Below are 21,725 nucleotides of genomic sequence, written 5' to 3'. Positions count from 1 at the left end.
GATTGTCTTGAATTTGGGTCAGGTACGTGCTCATGCCATGGTACAAAAAAAAAAGCAGTCCAAAAATAATATCACTGAAACCTCAGATGACGCCAACGTGGATGTCTTATTTCATCCGGTGCACAGTTTTACTTCCTTGTAGCACGATGGCGGATGAACAAATGCTTTTCCGGCTAAACTGAAATGCCAATCAAACCAGGTTTACTGCGTTTCCTCCACTCCTTAGAACTAGGATGTGCACGACATCTTGGCGCGAAGTCGTGCCCTTGTAACTGTGATTTTCAGAGAGATAACTGATCTGCTTATTTGAGATAATTTGGCAATTATTTGAACTTATTTTAAGATAACTTGGCTGACAGGGTGAATCAGTGCTCTTCCTTTGGGAAAGATCGCTGCAGTGAAATATTTCTTAAAGGTTAGTGCGATGTTTTTTTTTTTTTACAACTAATGCTTGATTTACTAATTTGCTTCAATAACTCAACCTCGGCTCGTCTTTGTTTCGGTTGCGAACAGTATCTGTCTATTTTTCTCATCTTTTAGAATACAATCAATCACTCAGTCACATTAGTGACAGTCAGAAAACTACTCAATTCGTGTTTAATCAGCTGCAATCGACAGAACGTCACATGTGTTGAACTTTCCAATCGAAAAGGGTTGTTAAGTTCACAAACTTAGTTGTGTTTAAACACAGTTGATTGGTACAATTTTTCCCGAAGTATAACAGAAGGCGGAATATTTCGGAAGGGGATCAAATTTTACGGTGATCAGCGTTTGATAAGACGCCTTCAAGTTTAGGGGAATTTTTATTATAAGCGATTATAAGCGATTCGGTCTCAGATCAAGCAAAAAAAACGTACACTTCTGAATATTGAAATGGCATATCACGATTAGCTGTCCCAAGGAATTTAAGCGCGATGCATTTAATACTTTTCGTGCGACGCGGGTTTAAAAACTCAAAATTATACTATGAAGGTACGAGTCCGCAAGCGCGTTTCCCACCCAGAAATTTTTCATTGTTGAAAGCCAATTTCTTCTCCAATTTCACACCCAAGGAGCAACAAATTTAACCAGTAACTAAGTTTCACAAGCTCTTGTAATGCTTAGAGGCAATTCGTGTCCAAGTATGATGCCAGTCGTATGTTAATGAACAAGAATGTAAACAAGGACTTCAGCAAAGATCGCTCTATTGAGTATCCATCCTCTGCTAGAAGACGGGCACTCAAGGCTGTGCTTGAAGAGAAGTGACGATGAAGAGGAACATATGTGGAAACATATAATCTGTTAGTGTATAAATAGGCCAAGTTATGGAAGGGCTAGCTTCTTAGTTTCCTCTTAAATGTATGGAGTCCATTATTTTGGCCATGCAGTACTCAGCCCTTAGCTCGTCTTTGACAGTGTGTCTATTTTTCTCGTCGTTTACAATACAATTTAGTGGACCATCGAGTCATAAGACTATGATAAATCAATGTTTGACGTGACCTTTCGACGAGAAACATATCCATGACAATTCTGTTGCTTTGACAGGAGATGGAAATATCGTCTAACAATATTGTTTTGATCGGTCCGTAGATTTATTTCATTTTAATAAATCTGAAAATCAATAGTTAGAGAGGAAGTCGTGCATCATCCCTGTTGTATCCGGTTTTTCATGCGGGTTGTCTCTCGAAGTTCGAATTGGAAGAAGGAAAACCAGTAGAAAAACCGTACCCTAGAAGAAGATTATAATATTAGCAACAATTCAATCGACCGGCTAATCAGTCACTGGAACTGTCCAACCTGTCATTTGAAGACAATGCTTTAGTAAAACAAATTTGCATTTATGATTTCGTAAACCGCAAATATGTCTCACTTCTCTATCACGAAAATAAACATCACAACTACAGGAATTAATTGTAAAATCAAGATTAAAAACCTTTTCTAGCGATAACAGTGTACATGAGAAAAGAGTACGAGAAAAGATACGAGCGCGATCATGCAGGAAGAAGCTAACCTCTTTAACATCCAGTCAACACTGAGCCTTAGTGGGATAAAGGGCCGAGAGAAAATGGGCTGGAAGCTTGATTTCGTTTGATTGGCTAGTGACAGTGACAGAGCTGGGGTTCATTTTGTAGAAAGTCAAAATTATTTCATTTCCCTAGCCTAAGATCTTTGAAAATCAGTTAGATCGGGATATGTATAGGTAATCATACGGTTTCGAGTTCAATTTGGAATTAATTTGCACGAGTGAGTTTTTCAAAAAGCTGAAATTGCACGAGCCGCTTCGGCGAGTGTAATTTCAGCTTTTTGAAAAACTCACAAGTGCAAATTAACTCCAAATTGAACGAGAAAAACCGTATGATTACCTATTAATAATATAAACATGAAAAAATTCGCGCGGAGGAAGTGCCGGAAGATCTTTCTTGGAGCCATTTTTTCTTATTTGAGAAAACTTTTTTCAAAGTTTCAACACAAAATTTTTGTCATCATTTTACCTGATATCATTTTCTTAGAAAAATTCCTATTATCTTTCAGTCAATCATAATCCAGAATTTTGATGTGTAATTTGCACTGGTGTTACACTTTTTGCACTGGTGTTACACTTGAACTGCACTGCTCTTAGCCAATCAGAATCGAGTAATTTTTTCATGTGTATTATTAGAGGAACAACTATGGGTGCTTGCCTAGTTACATTACGACTTCCTGCCAGACCATCACGGTCAATTCATTTCAGTGACGTAACCGAGCCGAACGGTCAATTATTCGTTCAGACCACGTGAATCCGAAACCGATTGACCGCGGGGAAATATCGAGACCCGGGAACTAGGCAATATCCGCGCAACAATTTCAATTAAGGTTGTCCACAAGCTGCTCGGCAACTTTTTGACAACTTTTCATATTTTGAGCATTATGTTTTCTCTACGAGCAACTATTTGCATTTTGAGAATGGCTAGCGAACAGTTCCGAACGAAAGAAGATTTCCAAAGCTTGCCAAAGACATTCGAGGAAGGTATTACTTAAAGAAGTTTGCGCTAATTGTTTCTGCGCACGCAAATTCACTCGCCATGTCATGCATGAGAGCGCGCGCTAGGTAATAAAATGAACAATGATAGGGCAGATGGCCATTGGTATAGCCTTGCCTGGATTTAACGATCTTGGACGTTCGGTTATCCCTATTTTTTTTTCATGGATCGTTTTCACAAAGTGTCATTCTTATTAAAGAGTCGAGTTGCTCGTATTAATAAGCGAGTTAATTTAAGAAAAAACGTGTGAGCTGAGGACTAAATAAAGACGGCTTAAGACCACTGTCTGTGATAATGATGAGACATGTTCCTAAATAAGGGCAAAGGCTACCTGATCATCTGCCACAGACGAAAAAGCGTAACTCTTGCTTTAAGTAGAAAGATTCAGGTTATCCCCCCGGCGGGAAATCGTTGAAAGTTATGCTACGCCGTTGCATGTAGCCTGTAGGTAAGCTCCCTTAGCTCTCTCCCGTTGCACGCAATGTTGTCGAGGTATAAAGTGATTCTTAAACCTCTAGACTGAAACGTCAGTCGTGTCCTCCTCACTTTCGTTATATGGCGTAAATTTCATAGCAATGCCTCGTAGGAAAGTCGTTTTGCCTACTCATAACTCCACATTGTAGACATTACACGAGTAGCAGAAGTTTAATTTCATACAAATCCTTATATTTCGACTGTTGAATAACCTCAATATACGGACGCTCGTTTTGCGAGCTCGGGCTACCTGTGTTGGAACAATTAAAAAAAAAAACACTTTTGCAAGATCTGACACTTTAAAAAATACTCCTCAGGCAATGACTGTAGAACGTTCCTGAATTTTTTCGGGGCCTAAAAATAGCTCATTGAAGCCGATCAAGGCATAAAGAAGGAAACAGAACGTGACATAGCTATCGAAACGAAAACCCCAGTACGCACACATTTGGAAGCCATTTTCAACAATATCATGCATAACGCTTCTTCGAGGCCTTCTCTGTTGTTGTTTTACTAACACCCAGAAAAGCTTGAAAGAAGGCAATTCTAAAACTCAAATAGGGTCCATTCGCGAAAAGTCGAGAACTGCTATGTTATTACGTCGCGCTATTGTTAGGGTATTTCTAAAAGTGGCATTGCGGGACTAAGTCCTACTTGTAAAGAGACTTTTTGAGCACGTAACTAAGAACAATATTAGTGTCGTGTTTAACGCCCTGTATATTTTTCAATCAGCTTTTCGTCAGCAGGCCCAAGATCCTCCCTCCAGGTTTTCAATCTCACACTGGTGTTACTAAGATAATGCTACTTCCGTCTATCTATAATTTAACAGGTTCTCAAGACAACGCAAAAAACTTCTGGGATGGAAGAGAAGCACAGGAATATACTCAGAAGGTGCCATGTGTCGCTCGTAGAAGATCTTGAACCAGAGAAACTCTTTCATTATTTAATGCAGGAAGGAATTATGACTTCCGGTGACAAAGAAAGAATAAACAAAATAGACAAACGGAAACGTCAGAGTGAGGAGTTCCTGAGCATACTACCAGCAAGGGGACCGCGTGCATATCAGGAGTTCGTGAAAGCCTTGGAAGAAAAACAACCATGTTTGGCCTGCATTCTTCTAAGAGAGGGTAGGTATATTACACCATCGCCTAACATGTCTATATGGTATATGCTAATTTTAATCACCGTTAAAGTTCAAAATCGTACTCACATATGAAATGACGCGCTCCATGACAGCACGATTTAGTCAATTTTCACTGATTGGAACGGACCATACCTGATGGCTTTTAAAAACGAATTTAATCGGCAAACCTCGACTTCCAATTTTGCACCATAACTACATAAACAACCATTTAAACAGGTTTCTCTGTCAAGCATGGGGAGAAAGGCTGCCGCGCCAGGGTCTGGCCCTCGCATGGCAATTTTTTCTATTTCTTTTTGTTTTACGTCAGAGAGGTGCTGCTTGTAGTCCAGGAAAAAAAAGTGATTCATCACAACAAGAATAACAGAAGCCGGTGTTCAATTGCGATATCGTACCAAATGAAAGAACACTGAGGTTAATTCCTAAATGGAGAGTGAAGTAATTGCGGGCTAGCTTTCTTCTAAGCGGCCCGGTTCGAGTAATTGCTCCGTAACACTGTTCGTTCCAGTAATGCGCGGAAGTAAAGGCAGGGGGGCCCAGGATGTTCTTACGGTTGATAGTAAGTGAACGGTAAACGGTTTTATTAAGTCAGTCACTGTTTTATTGGATGAAGTGAGGTCTAGTGCATTCCCGCTTTCTCAAACTTCGCAATAACTTGAACCAAAAGTCATTTCCTCTGGAGTTCGTCAGTGTAATTTTATTGCCGATATCTCGAATCCTGAAAAGGAAATGGTAACCGTGACGGTGAATGTATATCTCATATTAATGAGCATAGATTTTCAATTTTTATTTATCCGCTTTCTTCTTAGTTTTAGTTTTAATTAAGAAGATAAGCACTCGAGAAAGCGTTTCATCGCATTTCCTAACACCTCGACATTCCTGGAAAATACTCCGCTGCGCATCATATTTCAACTCTCTTCTCGGTGTTTGGGAATGTGGTAAAATACCTCCTCTCGTTTGTTCTCTGAATATATTGCATAACATGTGGTATTGGATTTGTCACTAGAAGTCGTCGCTGCCGAGGCTGGACGCAGGGAGCCGATAAATCAGTTCCAGGAAAATCAGGGAGGTAAGACTGAAAATATCATCTAGAAACGAAGAGAGTAATTTGCTTCGAGTGGTTAAATGGTGATGATGCGTGGAGTCGATTATGTTTCTTTCTTTTTTATAGCTTTGAACAAATCCAGGAACAAACACCACCGCGGGAGGAGGAGGAATTCGAGCAAGAAGACAAAGAATGACAAGAGGGGAACTTTAGGTAACTCGCTTTACACCGTCATGGCTTTTGTGTTGAGGCAGCAGATATTGGGCCAATGCATGTGAAACAAACACAAATCGACACCAAATAGTTTAAAATACCAGCTGGGTGGGGCCTAACGCAGCAATTTTCAACCATGAATATCCATAAATTCTATCACTACCACAATGTTAAGCTGCGGGTAAAGTAACCAGAGTCATTCAGTATGGGTACCATCGTTTGGAATTTAGATGCAGGCAGTAAATTGAAATTACTGCGATAAACACTGATTAAGTGTAGGTCGTGCGATGACAAAGTATCTTCAACTTCTTATTGGAACCTTCAAATACAAAAGACACTAATTACTCAACACAACTGGTTTTGAAAAGATGCATTTCTCCATTGCTAATCATGCTTCCATTCCCCACCACCAACCTCCTCCCCTTGCCTCCTATGTTAGTACTGAACGGTCCTCAACGCAAGAAATTACTCAGCCTTATCTTGACAGCTTGGGGCGTAGGTTGATAAACTTATATCACAGCTTTCTCCTTCTTTCTCTTTCTTTTATTTTTAGGCACCTTGACCATCAAAGTTGCTAGTACAGGTGTTACTTCCAAAAAAAATTCACCGGAATATAACGCATTGCGAGAGTGCTTGACAAGCCTTGCAACACAGGAAATGGAATGCTTTCCTCTCACCACACAACAAAAACTACAACAGTTTTGTTATTATTTAAGAGAAAATCTTGATCTGGAGTTATCACAGAAAAAAACAGGCAGTTTAATACTGACAGTTCATTGCCGTACTCTGGAGATTCTTGAACAGCTGTGGGAAGATTATTGCTCCGGTCACTTAGACGAAGTTGCCGAGGAATGCTTTCTTACAGACGAGACAACAAAGACAAAAGAGGAAATGGGAGAAAAGAGTAAAGCTGATGTGGATACCATCTCAGTAGAAACAACTATCTCGAAAGAGGACTACTTGAGATGCAAGAAGTTTTTAACAGAAATTTCAGGTAAGCTGAGTTCCCAGGGTGTAATTGCTTACTCAGGTCCTGAAATAAGTCCGCAGTTTACTTAAAGAAAAAACCTGATTACTGAGGGATCAAAAGTGTCAGCAAGATTAATTAAGGAGCAGAAAAGTCACGTTTTTCATACCAAATGCTTCAAACGTCTATGACGTCATGACTGCCTCAAAAAAAGCCTTGAACGGCCCAAAGTCTTGATGTGTTTTCCGCGCGTTATTTTTGGTTCTGGTGTTGTCAATAAAACAGGCAATATCATCTTGCGAAACTAAAAATATAAATCCCGCCAAAGCCGGTATTTCATTAAGAAAACTGGAAAATTTATTTTTTACAAATTTTTCTGCCACACTTTGAAAAACCGGGCACTGTAAGTACTTGTCAAAGTTGGCTTCAGCTAAAATATAACGTTCAATCTGATTGGTTTAAGCCATTCATAAAGAGATATTTGATTGGACAGTTCAAAACGTTGAAATGATACCATATCACTTCACGGGCATCATTTTTGGTCACGGCTTTACACGCTGATATCCACTTATAACATGTAATAATTTGACTTCGGGCTCTCAGTTACTGAGGCGCGGTGGCCTCATGGTTAGTGCGCTCGTCTCCGGATCGAGCAGTCCGGGTTCGAGCCCTGGACGGGGACATTGTGTTGTGTTCTTAGGCAAGACACTTTACTCTCACAGTGCCTCTCTCCACCCAGGTGTATAAATGGGTACCGGCGAACTTAATGCTGGGGGTAACCCTGCGATGGACTAGCATCCCATCCAGGGGGAGTAGAAATACTCCTAGTCGCTTCATACTACAGAAAGCGGGATAAGCTCCTCGCATGCAGAGTTTTCTCAGTTACTACGCGCGATGTGATTGGTCAATTTAGCGGGCAGTATAGTCCACGGTACGGTAAGCTGTAGTTTACCGATTGACTCTATCTGAAATACGAAACACAAACACGAAAACACCATCTTTTTTGGTCTAGGACTGTGCATATGGACCTAATCTCGGTAAGGGTTTTTATATATCAATCATCTATCATATCCCAGATTATTGACATACACTTTTAAAACTGCAGCGTAAGGTAGCTCGATCGAATTTTTGAGTAACGATACCGTTCAACTTTGAGCCACTAGAGCACCACCATAACCAATTCAACAGAAAATCAAACGTTACTGGTGTACTAGAGAAAGATGAAAGCTTCAAATGGGGTACATTTCACCAGGATCTGAGTTGTCATAGCAACAAGATGACGCCATACCTCATTTTACATATGACCGAATAACTTGCCATCAGGGATAATTTTCGAAATACGACGTCAGGATTTCGGACTTGACACAGTTGTCTCAACAATGGCAAAATTTTGAAAAAATCTATAAGAGCGTGTTCGAGAAAATTGCGAGTGAAGTTTCAAGATGTCAAAATACAAAAAAAAACGCTGTTTTAAAATGTTATTGCAAACTTAACTAAATGGTATTGTGGTCTTAAATGAATCTTATGACATCTAATTACCTCTACTGAAAATCTGAGAAAAATCGCTCGGTTTAACTCTCAGAAACATGGGTTTGAATACCAATTGGTGCGGGGTGTTATTTTGCTTCTATCAACAGTTGCCCCCACAATTTTTAAATTGCCGGGGAATTAAAAAGCACGATGAATCTTTTTTTTAGATTTGGCCCTCGATGAGATTAATGCATCATATTCAACGTAATCCCAGAGTTTTAGATTAATTGAAACATTTTAAGGCTGTTTATTTTCAGCGTCAACTCAGGAAAATGTTGCGCTGATTTTCACCCTTGTTGTTTGTTGTCTTCATTATATTATTCTTGTGAAGGTGAATTAATCAACATGACACGAGCGTGGGACAAAGAAAAATTCTGAGTCCCCGACAGGAATCAAACCCATGAGCTCCCGAACACCGGGCGGGCGCTCTATCCACTGAGCTACGAGAACTCGTGGAGAGCAAGGTCATTTAACTGAGTTCATATATGATAGGTGTCCTGCATACTGCTAGGATCAACGCTATCGAATTCATCGAGAGTAGTGATAAGTTAAAAAAGATGGTGAATTTTAACTTATCACTACTCTCGATGAATTCGATAGCGTTGATCCTAGCAGTATGCAGGACACCTATCATATATGAACTCAGTTAAATGACCTTGCTCTCCATGAGTTCTCGTAGCTCAGTGGATAGAGCGCCCGCCCGGTGTTCGGGAGGTCATGGGTTCGATTCATGTCGGGGACTCAGAATTTTTCTTTGTCCCACGCTCGTGTCATGTTGATTAATTCACCTTCACATTTCATTACCGAGCTTAAAATTCACCATCTTTATTAACTTATATTATTCTTCTGTCTCGAATCACCATGCTATTGTACATTTCTGTATGTCATGAATTCATAAAAAGCGCGATTGCTTTCCGGTGCTTTTCCCAAAGCATGCTCGTTCGTCAGTATTGAGGCTATAGTATGAAAGTTGAGCTGCAATTTGATTGGACGCTTATAATTAGTTACATCTCGCACAAGTCCACCAATCCTATTTAGGCCCCGTCCACACGTATCCGGATATTTTTTAATCCGCAACTTTTGCTTTCCGGATACGGTCTCCGTCCACACGCATCCGTCGAATTCGGCAGCGAATCCGAATATCTTTTAATTCGCACTCCAGAGTGGAAAAAAATTTAATCCGCAACGAATCCGATAACGCGTGGACGGTAAATCTGTATATTTTCGAATCCGATGCCGTAGCAAAATCATGTCCAGTCTCTTACTGAACAATAAACCAATATGGCGGCACACTTTCTCTAGTTTCTCTAGAGTGAATTCGGATGCCATCGGATGCGTGTGGACAGGCGAATTCGATTTGAATACGCCACGTGTGGACGATGAAATTTTTGAATCGGTAAAGAAAAAGTTGCGGATTCAAAAATATCCGGATATGTGTGGACGGGGCTTTAGTATCTGTAGAAATGTGTCCTTACAAATATGAGTGATATCAAAATCCAACATTTTGACTTCTGGCTCTTTGAATAAAAAATGGATTTACTACAGCATCTTATGTACGTGAAGCTGTTTCATGTTCTCATGTATAGCAAATAGCCTACGCTTCTTTCTTGCCGTAACTCTACTTTGAATACCCTTGTACACACCAAGTATTTATCGAAACAATTCTTATTGTATGTTTTTTGACTAAACAAATAGAAGCAGGAAAAAAATATTTTTCGGTCTTGGTCTGTGCATATAGCAAAAAAAAATTTTCCCTTGGTCTGCGAAACGGTTCGTGCCCAGCAAATAACCTGTATGCACTTTGATTTAAGCAGATTTCAAAAACTTAAAAGACGAAGAAAATGCTGCTGTGGAGAACATGAAATGCAAGAACATTCTCTTGAAGTTCCGTGAACTGCTCCTAGAGAAACTTGATGCAAACGAGGTTTCGCTTCGATTGCTGTCGGCTGGTGTATTGACCTCTGATGATAACGAGAAAATAGAAGAAAAACCCTCTCAAAGAGAAAAAAGTGAAGAGCTGTTGATGACGTTAGCCACGAAAGGACCGAGAGCATATGAGGAATTCGTGAAAGCCTTGGAAAAGGATCACTGTTTTTTGGCTTGCCAGCTCTTGAAGGAAGGTATGTATAGCGCGGGCCAACATGAAATTGTTTCTGTGCTAGTTAGTAAATATTTTGTGGATTATGCATGTATCAATTGGGGGTCTGGCCCCATTCTCCCAGAGGAGAGTCAGGCCTCATGGTGATGAACTGGGGGTCTTTGTACTCCTCCCAAGAATTTCCAAAACATTTGATTCATGGTAATCAAAAGTTTATAAGTTTATAAGGTTATAAACTTATAAACTTTAGGGCTAACCATGTGCCAATCATGAAGTCGCATTTCAAAATGACCATCTTTTTGATTTAGAAAAACGTTCACAAAATAACGTGACAACAGCTCCAAAACTAAAAGAGATGTTTCAGCTTTAAAACACGCTAAATTTCGGTGAAACAACCTTCGAGAACATGCTTACCATAGAAACGTAAAGTTGGTTGACAGAACAGCTGACACATCAAAAATATTTGCCGACAAATTTTAGAGGAAATGACAAAGTTTGACCGCAATAGCTTGAAAGTTGTTACAAAAGTTTGAAATCAGCTCGGCTCTGTGTCACCCCAGGCTAAATAAGGTTAAGACAAATTCTGTGGTCGTGACATGGACATTAATAGTGCTAGAGCATAATGTAGCGGCAATAAAACTCATGCAAGGCAAGCTCTACGACAATGGGATTTAATAGCAATTAATAACATAAAGAACCAAATCTATAGCTTTGTTGGCCTACTTACATTCGGTTGCAGTAGGGTTTGTTATCACATGCAGGGTCAGGATTTCCGTCTTAGATTTCGAGGGATTATGCTCGGCGAAGGTAGTTTGTAAACACATAAGTACAATTTCTTTCTTGTAGCCATCCTTATCTTCTTCCCGTTATAAAACGTGTTCCCGTCAAGACTACAGTTTCATCATATTGCCAGTGTTCAAGTTGTTAAATTATTTAGTCGGTAAGGAAAGAGAGAAGAGTCATTGACATGCATATTCGTTTATTTGACAGAAAAAGAAAATTTACTCTTTGAAGTGAGGGAGAGAGAATGGCTACTGAATGCCGAGCTTGAAGAAGAGAGAGCAATAACCAACCTCAAGATGCAAAAAGGTAAGATTTATAAGGTAAAGTTGGCGTCATTTTTCCATTCTTTTTCGACTGAATTTTACCCACGTGATTCACAACATCGAGTTCGATGTGCGAACACAGTTCTGCCGGTGATGACTGATTCCTTCGTGCTTTTAAAGCGGACCTCCGGCGCCGCGAGGGGGCGCCAAGCGGAGCACCATAACTATAGGAACAGGATCACTTACATGCATAGAAATAGAAACCCATGCAACTATTTTTTCATGGTCAACATGGTTAGTGGCATGGTTCGCGGGCGCGTGCGCCCAACGACGACGGCGTCGCGCAACATGTTATCGTCAATTGACACTTGTCAAAACAAGGTATCGGCAGTCCAGTATCACGTGCCAATATCGCGGGTTCAGGTTCAGAGCTCATTTAGGTCATGTGACCAAGTACTGGTTTTCGATTGGATCGCGGGCTCATGTCAGGTTAATTTGGCTGTTCGGAAGCCGCTAACGCAGGATCAAAAGCTAACCGACGTATAAATTTTTCTTGTATACAAATGTTTTTCACTCTTTTAGGTCATGTAGGCCAAACAATATAAACAGAAAACCTCACCGCAAAGTTACAAAACTCAATTCAAAATTCTCGCTTATCCTGGGTTAGCATAATCAGGCTTTCAACAACCCGGCCCAGGAGCTCCGCTCTTAGGCTTGGCTAGATCTATATCGCCAGGAGGGATGGAAAAAAATCGGTTATCCTCAATCCTGACCAGAATTTAGGTCTGGTGGAGCAACTCTATATTCAATCAGATTTTTCTTAGAACGGTGACGATGACACCAATTTTCAAGTGGTGTTTAAACTGAACACAAAAAAACATAAAAAATTACCCAGAAATAAACAATATGATATTCAAACAGCAAATAATTATTGAAAAGAGAAAAGATTGCTTAAGAATTTGAATAGTAACATGAATTTGGCTGCAAACACGATATTTTCGGGATTTTTTCGGTTTTCGGCATGTCTATTTTACTGATTTTGCGTGACAAATACTCCACATTACTTCTCAGCTACGAAGGATTTAAACACACTCAGCCAATTCTCATTTTCTCCTACCCCGTCAATTGCAAAGAATCGCAGATTGCTTGAGTCAGTCAGACGTCGGTGTTCAATAATAATATTTGTTTTCCGGTCTTTTGCATTTGTTTTCATGTTCTCTTACTTTCTCTCCGGCAGTTCTAACCTTATCAACTTGAGCGTTAAGCTCATGAAGACAATCTTGCATTTCTTTAACAGTTTCCCTTTTGGTCGATCAAGCATTTTCAAGCTTTTCTTCTTCCTTCCTAATGGTTATTATTTTCCTTCCAGATTCGGCATTGCTGAACCATGTTCTGAAGCTTTTCATCAATATCTTCTAGCCTTAAGGGCATAATGTCAACTTCTAGATTAAACTCTAAATTAGTCGCCATTTTCGAAACGGCCGAGTTCACATCTGCTAAACGTTCGGGTGGGAGGTTAGAGCTTGAAAGAAGCCACCTTGATCTGGTGTCCGCTGGCGAACTGCAAAAATCACTTGAATCAGTTTGAGTCAGCCGAAACATTGTTTAAAAAAACGGAAACCATAGGGAGCGGCGAAGGAGACATCTCCTTGCCCCGCATGCCTCGACCAAGTAGCTACTGTTCTACCGTTCTACTGTTACTTTTCTGTGCAGAGCTGCACCCTTTTTCTTTTTATATTCTAATCACAAGTGAATATATGAAATATCATGCCGTAAACCTCCGACCAACCCACCAAAAGAATGCCATCCCCATCTTAGTCCTTCAACCAATGCTACAAACTGCACGAAGGCGGTCTGTTCATTTCCCCCAACGAGACTACTAGTACTGTACTCTCTTCTTGGGGAAAGCTAATTGCTAGGGATCTTTAGAGCTTGAATATTGCTCATGTTAGCCTGAATAACGCTCAGGTTAGCCTGTTGTCGGTTAGATCTTAATAATAGCGTTTAGTAGGTGGTTTCCAGCGATTTATTCCGTAAACGTAACGAAACATAGCATTTCCTTGACAGGCCAACTGTATCTCAAAAACAAGCACATGGAACATCAATAGACGGAGTTCTAGTCCCTGCAACACTAGAACCCAGTGTCCACGTGTCCAGTAAATCTTAATTGCAAATGGCAAAAAAAAGATAACTTTCAGTTCGGACCAGAAGGTACCTGCCACTGAAGTTGCCTTTATTCACTTCTGCATAGGCGGTGTAAGACAAGTAAGCCCCTGCTAAATATTGGCCATGTCAGTCTTCCTGCATCTTCATTATCAAACACTTCTCTTTACATAGTAAATCGTCTCGATGCCCTCATGTGGATGCAATGTGCATCTGTATTGTCTAAGAATTGGTCCGTTTTAGTTTTCACGGGGTTAAATTAGTCCCGTTAGTACACCATTTTCTCAGCAGTATGCGATTGATAATTCTTTCAGCTGGTTGGAGATTAGACTGTTCTTGGATTTTTTTCCTACAGCTGAACTCCTTAAGACGCGAAATGAGCCGTTTACAACAGAGCAAATTCTGTTAATACAGCACCGCAACGTCGTAGGCGTCTGCTGGCGAGAGCTTGGAATACCACTTGGAATTGACCCAAGAAGACTTGACAGTCTAACACAAAATTATAACCTCGACAGCGAAAGGGCTTATCAAGTCTTAAAAATGTGGATAGGTGATAATGGAAACAATGCTACGGTAGGCCGCCTTGCATGTGCTCTTCTTGACATTGGAAAAGAAGAGATTGCAAAGAGGCTCCTCGGTATGTAAACCAGTATGTAAATCATTTCTCTGTGAAGTCTTTTGCTATCGTAAAATTGCTAATTACCCAGTTGATAGAGCTACGGTTTAGGTCTCGATATATTAGCTTTTCTTTAAGTTGTTGAAATGACTTTTGAGCAAACAATATGACTTTTTAGTATTTCAACAAAAAATACCAAAAACTTACAAACTTCGTTTTGTCTTAAGGTTTCATCCAATTTTGAAGGGGAGTTATTATGCATCGTTTGAATAGATCAGGATTAATTAAAATAAGGAACAGCACATGTACTAAAATCACGGGGAGATTAAGATAAGTTACATTGACATTCTCTTGCTAGAGAATATTGAAGCTCTTTTTCGCTTCCGCCTGGAGTAGGAGTACACACGTGGTATTAGAGTATTGATCTCTATCTTGATTGGCTTGGCCGGGAAGGCGTACAGCATAGAGGTTTGATGAGATAATTATTGAGCCCCTTACCGTCTTCTTAGGGCCGATTTACACGGTACGACTTTGTCGCATGCGACAAGTTTACGACAGGCCTACGACATGAATTGTTTCGTGTAAATCAAACCAGCAACTCGTTTATGACTGTTGTGTACGTCAAAAAAGTGTCGTAGGATTTTAAAACATGTTTTAAAACGCTGCGACAAGCGTAGTCGAAATCGATAGAAAATGATGTATTTTGTGACAACTTTCTACTGAGTAGGGGCGGAGGTGAAGTTTCTTGCGTCAAAAGGGCGGACTGATTCATATGAAGTCGTTTCTCGAAAAGTACTAAACGGCTTAAAGCGAAAAACATCTCGTTAGAAAGTTTTTTCAAAACGCAGGACAGCTTAAATATATTTTTTACCGTTAATTAGAACTTTCGCTGCGTAAATCCCGGTGCAAACTTTTGTATATTTAATTTTGTAAGTGAAAATGTCGTGCGCGTGTAAATGGTCCTAAGTCACTGGGTCGTAGGCCTGTCGTAAGCTTGTCGCATGGGACAAAGTCGTACCGTGTAAATCGGCCCTTAGATCAACGTTTTGTATAGAACTCCACTGGTAAATTTGATTTTCAACAGTGTTTCCCAATACCAATGCGCCCTTCTTGCCTCAATAGTTCTAATAAGATTGGCTGCACCAATGTGTATCATTTTAGCTACCTTTGCTTTTTTTTTTTTCTCTCTTCTTTCTTTTCAAACTATTTTACAAAGGTGACAAGTCTAAGCGACCGACTCAATGGGAAGGAGAAGAGTCTGAGCAGCTGAATGGAAGGGAAGGAGAAGAGTCTGAGCGACCGATTGAACGGAAACTTACAGACGACATTTTAAGCTTACAAGCAGGAGTTAAAAAATTGGGAAAAATCGTTAATAAACGAGAAAGAAAAGAGAAGGAGAGTGAAGAGTTGCAAAAAAAGATGATAGAAGAATGGGAAGAGATGAAACGACAATCCCAAGATATACTTAACACAAACGCAAGCAAGTATCAACTAGCTAAAATAATTGGTATACGCATTCCATGTTTTCAAAAGTGCTTTTATTTTGAATTCAAAGTATTTTAGATCAACGTTTCGAGTAAAATAACTTTTTCAATTTGATTATAGAATGTAAACTAAACGCAAATGAAAGCAAGTATCGTGTAGCTTATATAATTGTTAACTGGTGTTTGAAAAAGTGCTGTACTTTCAAATTATGTAAGATCAATGTTTTGAGTAAGATTACTTTATCAGCTTCACCATGGAATATGAACGTTGACTCAGAAAAACAATTTTTATATATTCTTAAAAACTGAAAAATGACTGAAAATGGTTAACAAACAAAAATTAAGAAGTGCATCCTAATAACAATTCAATATGCTTGCGTCAAAGAATTTAAGAATTAGTTCTAATCGGATTGGCAGCGTCAATGGATACCATTTAAATTACTTTTTTTCTTGTTGTTTTCTTATTTATTTATTTTTTTGGCGGGGGGGCGGGGAGGGTAATCTTTTTTTTTTTTTTTCTTTTCTTTTTTTCATTCGTTTACCGAGGTGCAATGCGTTTTTACTTACATAATATTTAAGATCAATGTTTCGAGTAAGATTACTTTATCAGGTGAATTATACAATAGCAGCTTTAAGCTCTTTTTAAAAATTTTTACATACACAATTGCTAGTTTTCCCAAACAAAGATGGCAACCATTCAATGCATGTTAAGTCAAGCAAGTCTAGGCAAGTTCCCTTCTCGCTTCATATTTTGAAGCACACGAACGATGAGATTGCATGGCGCATGGTGAAAGCACAGAGTTCAATTTGCTGATGTAAATCTGTAGCTTCATTGACCACTAGTTGATTGCTTGATAAAAAGATAAGAGCAGCTTCCTGTATTTCATCGATCAACTTCAGTTTTGAAATCAGTAGTATGGAGTTGGCTTCCTTTGAACATGTTTGTATTTGATCGTTAGGTCAAATGCAAAAACAATCATAAAATAATTTTATTTAAATTGCCTCTGATACCATATGGAAACAGCGTCATATATGACTTGTTTTCTTCTCTCTTTAGCCTTATGTCAGGATGTACAGTCGAAGCAACCCACTGAAAGCAAAAAAAAAGCGGAGGACATATTTAGCCTGCTAGCGGAAGTCAGAGAATTGAGAGCAGTTGCCACTGAAAAAGAGAGAAGTTTGCAACAAAAGTATAATGAAGACTTGAAAAACATGTTAAAGCAGTGTAAGCAGATGAACATCCAAGTCCAGAATCTTAAGAAAAACGAAAGTAAGAATCCATAAGCGTGAATAATTAGTATAATGTGTTTTATGATTAGTTTTCTCTTTCTTAACATCTGAGATATATGTCTTTATTAGTTTGATTATAGAATATCAATGTTAATCTCGTTTTTTGTTAGCCAGAGACCAAAGTAGACGATATAAAAATTCACAGCAATGTCAGTCTTTTTTTCTTCTGCACTTTCAAAACTTCCTTTTAGTGCTTTTCTCTGCCTTTCATTTTCACATTATTACTTCAAGCGGTGATTTTTAGTCCTTTAGTTCTAAAATATTTATTGTCTGAGTTAACACGAACCTTCGATTAATCCCGTTTGCTTGTAAGTCTCTCTTGTAGAAGTGATGGTACCATCTGAATAGTCAGTGTTCCAGTGCGTCTTGCATTGTCAGGGTCCTCGAAATTTTTAGGCGTGTTAGCCCTGCCGTGTTCATGTACCGTGTTTTGGATACTACGTGTTATCAGATGGGTTTAAACTCTCTGTTTATGCACGGCTGATGCACGGGGTGTCACCTTTTCCCTCGACAGGACTCGTTTAATGTACAACGTCTGTGTCCGCGAATTATAACGAAATTCCAAATCGTCTCATTTTTTCCCATATGTAATTACTTTGCTTTTATTGTTTGAAGATTTTTATTTCCCTCTATGAATGCAAACCATCTCTTAGTTGCATCACTGTTAGGTCGAAACTGCTGATCGATTGATGATTAACGTGGGCTCGAAAGAAGGTTAAAAGATTTGTACAGCGAGCAACAGCGAGCGACTACGAATTCAAATGGTTATTGTTTTCCGCTAGAAATCACTCAATATGCTCACCAAATTACTTGTTTTACTGGCCATGTCATTTATTCATGGCTATTTTTGTTGGTGTACGGGTTTTTTCATCCTCACTTTTCACTGAGGTCAGGAGATCCCTTGGCGCGTACTCGTGCTCGTAAAAGTCATCTGAATACAAAGCGCATGGTTTGCAGTTCTAAAACCTTTTAGCGATCGGAATCGCCATTTTGGTCAGTTTGGGTCGTGCTGTCGTGAGAATAATTGCTATCCTCTAAAATTCAAGGATTTTTTTTTACTGCAATGAAGAAACAAAGATGTTTGTAATAACTCAAGTCCTAATGACAGAAACATCGATATCAGAATGGCCCTGGAATTCTAAAGGATAGGAGTGGATTTGGTCTCCTTTGCTAGAAAATAAGTTGATTATACATGTAGTTATTTATTTGTAAAGTAATGTATGTGTATAGAACACATTCAGTTTTTTGTTAGAATTCATTACAGTCGCAACGATCAAGACAGCTCAAGTGTTCTATCGATCTAAATAAGCGTAATGGTTATTTCTAAATTAATTATTCTCATAAATCACAACATACAAACTCCTCAAATCCTTTTGGCCACCCTTGTCAAATGTATTACATGACACATGACCGTTTCAAATATCTCGAGTTGGTTTAAAAGCCATTTCGATTAGTTAAAGTGACTCTGTATATGAGGTAAAAATAATTGTTGCTTGTTTGAAAGGCGTCTCAAGATAACGAAGAATGGCGTCTTTCTTTTTGAAATTTCTTCTTTCGTTTTAGAGATATTCACGCTTTTGCATTATGCAAATGAGAAAAGTGATGACGTCTAAATTTTATTTTAAGTTCAATTAATGCTATATCAGCAACAGTTTGACAACAACATGACAACAGTTTATTTTTCTACTACTGTAAACAACTAAAAGAATTTACAAGGTTATAATACAGTACATACAGTAGTGGGACATCCAAAATAACTAAAAAGCTAAACTAATCAGTACAAAATTGTGGGTGAAATTCTAAATCCAGAATGCAATTGGGGGACGATAAATGCAGTTAACACTATGTACATTGTCCTGCGTTGAACGTATAGAATATTTTATTGCTAAGAGGAAAGGCAAGCTCAAAATTTCGCCCACAAAAGTTGAAAATTCTTAAGTTGTCTTCATGCAACTATTCACAGAAGTTAAACCTCCCTGTTTTATTGTTAATAATGTTCATGAAAAAATTTCTCGATTCTGATTGGCTGAGAGCAGTGCAGTTCAAGTGTAACACCAGTGCAAAAAGTGTAATTCAAGTGCAAATTACACATCGTAATTCTGGATTGTAATTGGCTGAAAGACAATAGGAAATTTTCTAAGCCAATGATATCACGTAGAATGATGAGGAAATTTTGTGCAGAAACTTTGAAAAAGTTTTCTCGAATGAGAAAAAATGGCTTCAAGAAAGATCTTTCGGCATTTCCTTCATGCGAATTTTTTCATGTTAATATTATTAATAAGCAATCATACGGTTTTTCTCGTTCAATTTCGAATTAATTTGCAGTTGTGAGTTTTCCAAAAGCTGAAATTGCACTCGTCGAAGCGGTTCTTAATGTTAATAATTAAATATATTGTCATTAGCGTTAAGAACTTATATTAGTATATGTAATAGGACTACATGCTGTCCAATTTGGAAATAATTGGATGAAAAAAATTCTGAGGACAGCCAAAATTGGACGAGGCGGTAGGCCGAGTCCAATTTGGCTGTCAAAGGAATTTTTTTCATCCAATTATTTCCAAAATTAGACAGGATGTAGTCCTCTTACTTATTAATTATATAGCTAGTCAGTTATTGGGCATTCCTCAGTCAAGCTATTATCCTTAAAGAAAGGCAAACTAAAATATTGTGAATTATTTTCATTGCCAATGTATTCAGAATAGAACGCCATAATCACACAGAATAACAATAATATAATGGAAGATAAGAATAAGAAAATAAGAATACTGTAAGAACACTGTAAATTAAAGTGTAAAGTGAAAGCAAAGGATTTTTTAAATATACAATATTATTTTCAAAATATCCAGTATGACATAGAATAAAATAGGGTTTGTAGCAATAGAAAACTTGCAATATTGAATGAGGAGTAGAGAAATTTATGATAAGAAAATAATGGAATAAAATATTAAATTTCGAAGGTGTAAAAAAATCTTTGTTTTTTTTTTTTACTTTTCAAATTATTCAATACTGAAAGCAGCTATAAATAGAAAAAAATTATTATGTACACAAGCAAACATTAAAGAGGGCAAAATTACCGTCAATAATGCTATTAAACCCATTTGAGGTACAAAAAAAAATGTAAAGTCAACAATAGCTAGTCCTCGTCTGAGTCTGAGAGAACAGGAGCTCTGACCTTTTCCATGAACGCTGAGGTTCTGTGCTTTGGTAAGATGGTATTTGCACATTAGATGGCCCAGGAAACCCAGGAAACTCACCGTAAAAGTTCATTGTACCTGTGAAGTTATTGATAGTGCTGAAGTTGTTGCTGGAAGTACGAGCTTGATGAGGTAGTCTCTCTTTTATAGTAGGGCTGCTGTTACTTTGTTGTTGAGTGTCACTCTTTTGCTTGCATCCACTGATTATTAGTTCGTATAGTGTGATCGTCCGGGTGAGGGTAGTTCTGAAAAGAACTGTTGTCGGTGACTGACGTTTTGACAACCTGAGCGGCAGTCATCTTCAGAGTAGTCAAGTGAATAGTGTTTGTCAGTCGATGATGTTTTAAGTCTGGTCCGAGGGTCCACCGACGACGAAATTGCAGATCCTAAACGTGTCAACATGGCGTCCGCAGACTTTCAGCCTGCAGATGCAGTGGAGCGGAAAGACGACCAACCCGACCTCTCGGATACCCATGCATTACTGAAAGATCTTCTAAAATCAATGGACAAACTTTCTAATGAAGTTACGGAGCTAAAAACCTCTTTCAAGCAACAGGAATCTGAGCTAAGAACTGCCAAAGAATCACTAAACGCAGCGCTCAAGTACAACGACGAACTCAAATTGGAATTGAAAGCGACTAAAGCACGGGTGAAAGAGCAGGAAGAAGAAATCGACGAGCTTTACGAAAATATGGACACGCTCGAACAGTATAAGAGAAAAAATTCCCTCGAGATTGAGGGCATTCCTGAAAATGTTTGCAACGACGAAGATCCAGTTTTGAAAATCGCAGAAGCCCTAAACGTCAACGTTAAGCGAGAAGATATCGACATCTCTCACAGGATCAAAAGAAAAAAGACGACGCCTATCATAGCAAGATTTATTAGCCACAAAGTTAAGAGGGCACTCTACAAGCAACGAGTTCAACTAAGGACTGTCAGTTTCTCGCAATTCTTCCCGAGCGCACCTGCAGCAGCAAGGGCCTCTTCAAACCGCATATTTATTAACGAGAATTTGACAACATACCGGCGAAACCTGGTGCGGATTGTCAACGGAAGGAAGGAAGACGGATTACTTAAAGGAGTGTGGACTGTAGACGGAAAAATCTTTGTCAAGACTTCACCCGAGGGTAGGCCGATCCGAATTAATACAGAGGATGATTTAAATAATCTTTAGGTTAATATAGATTGCTGGTAAGTTGCCACCAGTACTGGAACTATGTAATAAATGAGGGAAGTCTCAAGGTGGTCTAAGAAAGCATAGCGAGAAGCTTAATCTTTTTAATTTTTCTTTAGTTTATTTAGTGGAACTAGCGTTTGTTGTTATTTTTTGTGTGTGTGTCTGTTTTTCCAAACTACACAATTACATTCCAATGCAAAATAACTTAATGTGCAAAGCCATCTCACCCAACGTAAGGGGAATACGCGATCAAGCGAAGAGAAGGAGCATCTTTTCATATTTAAAAGATCA

At 38.8% G+C, this 21,725-nt stretch overlaps 1 protein-coding gene and 1 pseudogene across 2 annotated transcripts; both read left to right on the top strand.

The window, feature by feature from the left end:
- Window positions 1–1,321: 1,321 nt before the first annotated feature.
- On the top strand, window positions 1,322–18,781 carry LOC145487091 (uncharacterized; annotated as a pseudogene). Its single transcript, XR_014049353.1, has 9 exons — window positions 1,322–4,597; window positions 5,618–5,680; window positions 5,783–5,869; window positions 6,423–6,863; window positions 10,178–10,486; window positions 11,455–11,553; window positions 14,029–14,310; window positions 15,506–15,769; window positions 16,831–18,781. The product of XR_014049353.1 is annotated as an uncharacterized LOC145487091 (transcript).
- Window positions 18,782–18,787: 6 nt separating this feature from the next.
- LOC145487116 (uncharacterized) lies at window positions 18,788–21,431 on the top strand. The gene has a single exon (XM_081465837.1). It carries the CDS (start codon window positions 20,658–20,660, stop codon window positions 21,429–21,431), a length of 774 nt encoding a protein of 257 aa, XP_081321963.1. The 5' UTR covers window positions 18,788–20,657.
- Window positions 21,432–21,725: the final 294 nt, after the last annotated feature.

This window comes from Orbicella franksi, chromosome 5 (genome assembly GCF_964199315.1).
Source record: "Orbicella franksi chromosome 5, jaOrbFran1.1, whole genome shotgun sequence".
NCBI lineage: Eukaryota > Metazoa > Cnidaria > Anthozoa > Scleractinia > Merulinidae > Orbicella > Orbicella franksi.
The sequence above is the reverse complement of the archived record's forward strand: the minus strand, read 5'-3'. Positions and strand labels throughout refer to the sequence as shown.

Bases quoted from the DNA above. Each gene is read 5' to 3' on its own strand.
- LOC145487116 (XM_081465837.1), top strand. From the start codon at position 20,658: ATGGCGTCCGCAGACTTTCAGCCTGCAGATGCAGTGGAGCGGAAAGAC.